General features: G+C 41.6%; 1 protein-coding gene across 2 annotated transcripts in view; it reads right to left on the reverse strand.

The window, feature by feature from the left end:
• The window catches only part of UBE2W (ubiquitin conjugating enzyme E2 W), a 33,518-nt gene extending 32,148 nt beyond the window's left edge, over window positions 1-1,370 (reverse strand). The window contains exon 1 of one of the 2 annotated variants that reach the window (XM_084281435.1): window positions 1,278-1,364. In XM_084281435.1, the coding sequence (XP_084137561.1) occupies window positions 1,278-1,292 (15 nt within the window). In that variant the 5' untranslated portion in view covers window positions 1,293-1,364. Of the gene's footprint in view, window positions 1-1,277 lie in introns of both variants that reach the window. The other variant, XM_084281436.1, reaches the window with a different exon arrangement.
• Window positions 1,371-9,237: the final 7,867 nt, after the last annotated feature.

Below are 9,237 nucleotides of genomic sequence, written 5' to 3' on the forward strand. Positions count from 1 at the left end.
CACATTTTCAGGAAGAGAGTATTACCTCTGCACATAACTGATCTTTTAGACAACATTTGTAATTCCTGTCTCCTAAGCAATGATTTTGTAATCATGATTTCCCTTTTACAAAGGGATCAACAGGAATGAGGGTGAGGCAAGCTGCAGAAGGTCATTTAATAGGCCAAAGACAGAGCATTGCCTTGGTTTATAAAGCCCCACAGATAGACTGCCTCCTCCAAGTTTCACAACCGTCACTTCCTTATGTTTTTTTTTATGTAGCTTTATAAAAAGTTTCTACTTAATGAATGCCTGTCTCTATTTTGCACTTGGGGAAATCTGAATGTTAAAAAAAGGATCACAGAAACGCGTTCGCCAGACTGAGCGGCTGAATCGAAGACACATCAGCCTCTCTGCCTAAACTGCTGCTAAATCAAGAACGTTCTGTACAGCACGTTCAACTACGTTCAAGTTCTCAATCCCATCGCATTTCAGTAACTCAGAAAGACCTACAATTTCTTTTTTATGCTTCTCATCTCTGCCAGCAAAATTTTTACCCCACAAGGCCCGGCGTTTTGACACTTTAACTCTTGTGAGCACTAAATCCAGGCTATCAGAATTAATCTGATTGTTCGTACGCTCCTTCTGGGTCGTCCCATTACTGGTGACAAAAAAAAAAAAATAAAGAGTTATAGTGGATGGGAACGCGAAGAAAAAAGAGATTTGAAAAGGAAAACGAGAAGTAAGGGTCCGACCGCGTTTAAAGACGAAATGAAAAGATAAATAACGAGGAGGTGAGGCGGAGCAGGTGAAATAGGCAAGGCCAGGCCCACAGCCGCAAAGCCCAGCGCTCTTTTGTCCCGGGCACGCCGCGGTACTCCCGGGCAGAAGCCCTCCATCCACACCGCCCCCAGCAGATCCTGCGGCTGCCATCCCCGCCTGCTCCGGAGCCGGGCCGAAGGCTGGCGGTACCTGTCGGCAGCAGCACCCTGCCTGCACCCCGCCGGCCCTGCGGCAGCCGGCTGCAAGCACGCAGAGCCAGGCGCTGCCGGCCCGCAGCTTCCCGGGGGGGCACCCCCAGGAGCAGGGCTCGGCCCCTCAGCCCCCTCAGCGCCCCCCGCGCACAGGGCCCCGGCCCCGACCCCGACCCCGCTCCCTTCCCCTCCCCTCCCCTCCGCCTGCTCCCCTCTCAGCCTCCCCTCAGCCCTCCGGGCGCCCCCTCAGGGCCGGGCCGGGTTCCCCCTCGCTCCCCCTCACCGCCCCGCAGGCCGGGGCGCGGCTGGCGGCCGGCCGCTCACCTGCATGGACGCCATGATGGAGCCTCCTCCTCCTCCTCCTCCTCCTCCTCCTCCCCCCGCACCGCGCCGCGCCGCCGGCCCTCGCAGCGCCCGGCTCCGTCCCCGCCCTCGGCCGTCACGCGGTGGCGCCGCCGCGCAGGCGCCGCGGAGAGGGCGGTGCGGGCGGGCGCAGGGAGGGAGGGAGGGAGAGTGGTGAGGCGGGCGGGCGGGTTTGGGGCCGGAGGGCTGCATGAGCTGTGCCGTGTGGGGGTCGTGTGTTAGGTGGGGGTGTAGTGGGATCCGGCGATTTCGTTTCCTGGGGTGGAATATGCCTTGTGATTTGCACCAGGTGATTGGGTGGTAGCTCTGGAGGTGAATAAAAGAGCCCCGCTGGGAGCTACAGTCGGTGAATTAAGCACCTTGTCAAAACACTTCCATACAGCAGCTATATATTCCACCTGTAGTGTCCCATACCTACCTGATCTTCAACATAAACCTACAAAATAGTGGTTTTGAAGACAAATCTATCAAACCCGTAATGTTAAAGTATACATCAAACCAAGGGTTTAGTAGGCAGTGATGGCTGGACCAGATGATCTTGGAGGTCTTCTCCAACCCTAATGTTCCCATGATCCTGACTTTATAGCTCATTATAGGTCCATCTCCCCACTGACCTTGCTGTATGTTCCAATAACTAATCTTATAGTACCTGTCTCTCCTTGCCCCTGCACATCCACACTTCATAACGATGCCAAAGAATCCCCTTGGATCACCTCTGCTCCTCGGTAACACCTGAATTTTCTTTTGGAGGTGGCCTGATGCAGATCCAATTCAATGATTAAACAGTTGTTCTCAGCTTGTATGTGCCTCTGAAATCTGCCACCTTAATTCTAGGCCTAAAGAAGGGTTGTGTATCTATCTGAAAGCTTGCCTACTTTCTTTAACCATATTACTTGGTGTGATACAGGATACTGCTTCCTCATACAAGCTTTACCTTCCGGGATGTATTTTTGTATCCTCAGCTTTAAAGATGGCTAACTGGAGGAAACCAAAAACCCAGTGTAATGCAGCATCAGATTCCAACTCATGTCCAGCGTGGACAATGTTGCTGTCATTAAAATGAGTGTCCAAACTCGTGTGGTTTGCATAAAAGGAGCAGCAGAAGGCAGCGGGAGCATCATTCCTCCGTGAGCTAGCTGCAGGAAGGAACGAACCTATGGGCTTTGGAGGACTTTGCTGATGACAGAACTGAGTATGTGTTGATTTTTGAGTAGGAAATGAGAATAGCCTACTAAAAGGGTGGAAAAAACTGCAATGTAAGCTGAATCCTATACTTTTTGCCCTCTAAATCCAACCTCAATTCCCAGTCACAGCTCCTGAAGCCGTGCAAGCTGGCTTTGCTCTACTGCCTTCATTTAAGTGACATTGAAGTGTCAAGAGTCTTGCCATTGCATTTTCCCTGGAAGTCAATATTAACATATGATCTCTCAACTCATATTAAGTTGCAGAGGATTTATTGCATTCAGTAGATGTGGAGGTTTCTTTTTCCTGTAGTTCTTCAGAACTTACTTAGGCAGTTACAGTATTAAGTGGCACTATTACTGTTTTACTAGATGTTGTTTTTTTTGCATGATTCAAACATATGTTTATCCCCAAATACATTTGTGCCATATGCCACAAAGATGGCAAGAACATCAAGTTTAAGCAGTGGACATGTGTTCAGCTATAAACATGGACATATTGACTATTCGTGTTGTTGTCACCACAGGGAGATAAAACTGATTTGAGTCCATTGTATTCAGTTTCTTAAGCATGTTCTAGAAAACCCTGTTCAAGGTCAGAAGATACGAAAAGGCCTAAGTGTCTGAACGCCAGCAAGCTAGTTTTGCAGGAAAAGAACAGCTTTGTAGCCTTATGCTAACTGTAACCAATAAAAATACAACTTCCACTCTGTAATAAAGAAAAATCATCTCTGGCCAAGAAGCTGCTTTAGCAAACATTCTTAACCTTTTAACTAGCCTTAAGTTCCAGAAGTCTTTTTTTTTTTTTTTTTTTTTTAAATTTTATTACAGTAACTTTTTGATCTTAAAAATAAAGGCACCTACCACATTTTGGACTAAAATATTGTTTACTGAGATAACTTCCTCCAGTTGCAAATTCTATTCCTGAGGATAGCAGACATGAGAAGCAAGGAACAGGGTCTGCGCTTTGCATAAATGATAAAGCACAAATGGACTACTTCCCACCCTGTCTTAACTGAATGTGTAAGAAATTGAACAGACATTCTGACCAGAACCCATCCGCCTTTCCTAAATTCATTTTGAATAGTTTACTCTTGTACCAAAGGTATTTTTTCTACTACGCGTTTATTTTTTTTTTAGGTGTCATGCAATTGCATAATATATTTGTGCAACATTTTTATTCCTATGTTTTATTGTTTTTTTCTCCTCCCCCATGTCTCCATCACCTGGATTACAGGCAGTGCTTTTTAGTAACTGTTTGTACAGTGCATAATGCCACAGGGATTCAATCCCTCAAGCACAATAAGGAAACAAATACTATTAGCAGACTCTCAGGAAGAGTTTTTTTTTTTTTTATGAATATCAGTATTTTCTTCCTTAAATACTGTTCTGTTCCTGACTTTGTGATGGCTCATAGTATTCTTTGTTCTAAATTGCTCAGTAACCTAAACAACAAAAAGCCCCAAATCCCAGAGTGGGAAGATTTCACAATGAGTTGGTTATATTGTAATTTGCTGTTCATTTCAGCATTGACCTTTACCTATACAAAATATGGGAGAAAACACTCGTGCAGTTAACTCTTCCTAATCTCTTGCAGGTGTAGAGACAGCCACAGCAGAAATGAAAAATTTTTGGTGGACTTTTTTTTTTTTTTTTTTTTGGTGGGGGGGTGGGTGGATGTGAGGAGTTGTTTGGGTTTTGTTTTTTGTTTGTATATTTGTTTTTAATTAAATAAATCTTTAGTATTTGACCAGTGCAGTCTCATCCTGCACAAGTAAACTTAAGTTTTGCCAGGAGCTTCCAAATTTGGAGTCCTAGATCCCAAATACTCAAAACTTTAGAGGTAAGAGAACTTTAATTTGGTATCTACATTATTTCAGGAGGCATCTTGCATTGATCTGATCAAATACATGATTATGACTCATATCTAATATATATATGTAGTGCAAATCATGAAATTGCAACTGTACCTCCTACTGAAAATGTACCTGAAAACATTCATGAATTAGATCTAAAAACCCATTTCATGGTTTGCATTACCTATATTTACAGAAAAAAATGCAATCAACATTCAGTCTGATTTTATTAGATAATCTTCTGATGGATCTAACCAGTTTCACAAAGGTCAGATATGTTTCTTGATTACGGTTCTTATAGTTTTATATTCCATTCCCTCCATTATTGTTACCAAACTTTTTTTTTCCCTCTGGTCTCCCTTTTCCTATATCGTTCTTCTATATACCAAACTATCACAGCCTGTTTCTTTACAATTTCTGCCACTATAACACGTGCTTGATTTCTTTTGTCTTTGTACACTGTACTTTTTTGTAGCTTTCCATCTTATCTCTATCTTACACAGAAGTTAACTGCACATTGACATTAACCTCCCTTTGTTACTCCATTGACATAGCAACCATAATCTGCAGTGCCAGGAGACTACGTCTCAGGAGCATGGAGGGCTACATACTGCGCAGAGGACTTGTGCCAACTTCTTCCACTGCCAGTAAGGGCACTGAGCTTAAAAAGTCTGAACAGAGATCTGATAAACACGTGTGATGCACCTGCAGAAAGCGGTCTGCATCATGCTAGTAAAAGGTATGGAATCAAACCAAGACAAAATTGTATTGAGAAGACAAATAAATTACATGCTGTCCTGGTTTCAGTTAGGACAGAGTTAATTTTCCTTCTAGTAGCTGGTAGGGTGCTATGTTTTGGCTTAGGATGAGAAAAGTGCTGGTAACATGCTGATGTTTTAATTGTTGCAGAGCAGTGCTTACACCAAGCCAAGGACTTTTCAGTTTCTTGTTCTGTCGTGCCAGCGGGCAGGCTGGGGGTGCAGCAAGAGCTGTGAGGGGACAGACCCAGAACAGCTGACCCAAATTGACCAAATAGGTTTTCCATATCCTCTGACATCATGCTAAACGATATATAGGGGTGGCTAGCGGGGGTGGGGGGGGCAGGTGCTTGGGGTTAGGCTGGGCATTGGTCAGCGGGTAGTGAACAATTGCATTGTGCATCACTTGTTTCGTACACATTATTATTAGTAGTACTATTATTGTTATTATTATTATTATTTTCCTGTCTTAATAAACTGTTTTTATCTTAACTCACGGGCTTCACTTTCCTGTTTCTCTCCCCCGTCCCAGAGAGGGAGGGGGGAGCGTGAGCGAATGGCTGTGTGGTGTTTAGCTGCCAGCCGGGTTAAGCCACAACACATGCGTCACTAAAAATGAAAAATATGCTACATTTTCATATGTGTTTGAAATTGTGTTGCTGTTTTATTCCTTGCTGGTAATGTAGAGTTTTCATCAATGGCTTCTTCCAATTTTATCTTATTCAGTTCTGAATAGTAAGAGGCACATTTATTGCTTCTGTCCCAGGTCTGTTAAAGGAATGAATGGAAGCAAGGGGAAAGGTTCATGTTATTCCTGATATGAGAGAAAACACAGCGTGAATGATCCCATTCTCAGATGTCATGTGCTTCCATTTCTTCTCTTACACAGGATTTATCAATTTTGGAAGTGATCTGTGGCTTTCAGTTTAGCCACAGGAAGACTGAAACCATTTTGTGGTTTAATCCTGGCAGGCAGCTGGGCACCATACAGCCACTCACTCACTCTTCCCCCAGAGGGATGGGGAAGAGAATCAAAAAGGTAGAAGTAAGAAAGTCTTACTCCTTCGAAAAGGTAGAAGTAAGAAAACTTGTGGATTCAGATAAAGACACTTTAATACATAAAGGAAAAGCTGCGTGCACAAGCCAAGCAAAACAAGGAATTCATTCATTACTTCCCATTGTCATGCAGATGTTCAGTCACTTCCAGGAGAGCAGGACTTCATCATGCATAATGGTTACTTACCAAAATGTTTTTCCATCAGATCAGAAAAAATAATCTGGCCTATACTGTAGACGCACAGTTATAATTACTGCCAGGGAAGGAGAACACATGGCCATGGAAAGAGGAACTGCGTCTTTTAGTAATATGCTGCAATCACCATTTTGAAGTAACTGTCAAGCCGTGCTTTTGGCACCAGTACTCCTATAACTCTTAGAAATTCTGTAAAGACAAATACTTATAAAGACAAAAGCTATAAAAATGTAAATAACGAGGATGGTGTAGGACCTGTAATCAAACAATAGATAAATAGATTTAAAAGCTTGTTAGGTAATTATGAAAAGTTCTGCCACATAAAAAAGCATCATTATCCAGAGCCCGTGTAAGCAGGTTGATTACTGCATCTATCAAAAACAAGGGTTCAGACTCTGCTCAGTGATAATAAGTACATTTAAGATTCAAATAGCATTGTCATTTAGGTTGTTTGTTTAATCTTTATAAAGACTCTGTACAGAAAGCTTCTCAGGTAAGCCCAAGGGGTATGTGAATACCTACTGATTTGGTTATCGGAGATGCACAGAAGTGACTCAGACTCCACAACCGATGTAGAAGGTGCTGACAAGAAATTCTCAGATCTGTGTAGCTGTTTAGTTATGCTAGTCCAGAAGCAAGATATATTTGCTGGAGAAAAGACTTCTCGGGTGGCTTACAGAGCCGTACTATAAGCTATCACAGCTCCTGCACGATAAAAAGCAAATCCTCCAAATGTGCATATAGCACTGGGCGCTGCCATCACCAGACACTGCCTGCTATGTACAGAGCTTACAGAATTTCAGTTTGCAGGCTTGTGCACCAGGATGTCACTGATTCAGCCTCTTGGTTAGGCTTTGTTTTTTTTTAACATCCCTTGGAAAAGACTTCATATGCAGTATGATGTTAAGAAAAAAAAAAAAAGGATGAGCGGTTACTTGACTATTTCAGCAAATATTTGCAGGCAATTCTCTTGTTAAGTCAGTTATTTATTACAAGTTAAATATTTCTCATAATTGAAGTGCTCTATGACAAATATGACAAATCTGGAAACAGCTTCAATGATGGTGTGATATTGGGATATGATTTACATGTTTCAAATAATTAGCTAGAAATAATTCTGACTCAAATGAAGTCTCACTTCTGGAAAGCATTGTATGTCCAATCTAGTACGGTAATGCAGGAAGCTTTTCCCTGTATAAAAAGATGGATGAAATGCCAAATGCAAATAGATCCTAGACGTTTTTCAGGCTCAGTGATACCAAACAATTTATGCAAAAGAGAATTAACCTGCCTAACAAGTCTTCTGTTGTTTTACTGAGCAGAATAACAACAATTTGTAGCAGCCTAAGACATTAATTATGCATTACTTATGGTTTTGTGTAGTCGGGATTTTGAAGATAACAGCTTGCTATTATTAGATGCAAATAGGATATCCATAGTGTTTTTTTTACATGGGAAGAAAAGGCTAAGCTATGAATTCTCATCTTAAAAAAAAACAAAAAAAAAAAAAACAAAAAACAGTTTTAATTAACAATTAATATTGAAAGAATTCACAGTCTTTGGTTTTAACTTCAAAAGAATCTGGAGACCAATATATAAGGAGTAAATATAATATATACTTTATATATATATAAATTTCCCCCCTCAAAATGCCTGTATTCCCCCAGACTCATTAATTGCATGAAACTATCTTGAAAACCAGTAGCTTTACCATTGTACAGTAAGATTTTAATTTATCTAAAAGCTCTTGAGTTGTTACTTTCTCCAATGTAAAGTGCTGAACATATTTTAAGGACAACATTAATTTTCCAAATTCTACCCTCAACAAGCGAGGCTACAAAATCCTACATGATTAACGTCTTGAAAATTGTCTGAGTACATAAGTTTAAGAGGAGAAGAAGTTGAAGTAGGCTGTTTGTCACAGAGTAATTGTGATCTTACATCATTATTCTCCTCCCACAGAGTGTGGGAGGAAAATCCTCTACACTGTAAACATAAAGCATTAACGTGGTAATGACTGAACTTTTTTTTTTTTTTTTTTTTTTTTTTAATCTCAGTGACCTTTCTCCCACAGAAGAGGGATTGCACCATAACCTGTGTTTGTAGAAGCATCGCGCTCAGAGCTTTATTTCACGACATGCAACACTCATTAAAATTGAACTGATAAAGTCAACAGTCTTCCCTCTTGGCTGCCCTACTGACGACGCTCAAGCAAGCCTCGTAGATGACTAATAATCACAAAATCTATGTGCTCTTTTCTGGATCTTCCCGCTGTTGTGCAACACATCGAGGTCACAGTGTTGATATATTCCCATAACATTGCCACCTAGTGAGCCACATTTTAGAAGAAATCCTACTTCAGTCCAGTTTATTGTTTGTCAAAAAATCTTTCAAAGCTAGACATTTTCCATGGGAAAAAGCACCAAATGTCTCATCTGCTAATTACAGAGCTTTGATCTGCCTGTATTTTAAAAACAGCATTACAGTTTTATTTCCAGATTCACTCAATCTTAAAATAAGAGTTCCTGCTATCTTTTTCTTTTCAGCTGTTGAAATAAAGCTTACAGCCTAGACTTCGCTGTTAGTTTCAGCTAGGAAAATCTGCTATTTCTCACTAGCACTGACACACTGGTGTTGTGATTTTGTTGACTCTGCAGAAGCTGGTACTGTTAAGTTACAAAGCAACAACTGAGACCAAAAGGAGAAAAAAGAGAAGGGCAGAAACATGGCCTGGTAAGTTACTACTTCTGTGCCAATAATTTCCTTGTCCACTTCATTCTATAAATCAGCAGATCTAGGTAGGCTTGGGTATGGTAAAAACTATTCCTTTCAATGGGATTGTAAAAACAAGAAAGGGGGAAAAATCAAATAGCC

This window comes from Netta rufina (assembly GCF_964035555.1).
Source record: "Netta rufina genome assembly, chromosome: 2".
Classification (NCBI taxonomy): Eukaryota; Metazoa; Chordata; class Aves; order Anseriformes; family Anatidae; genus Netta; species Netta rufina.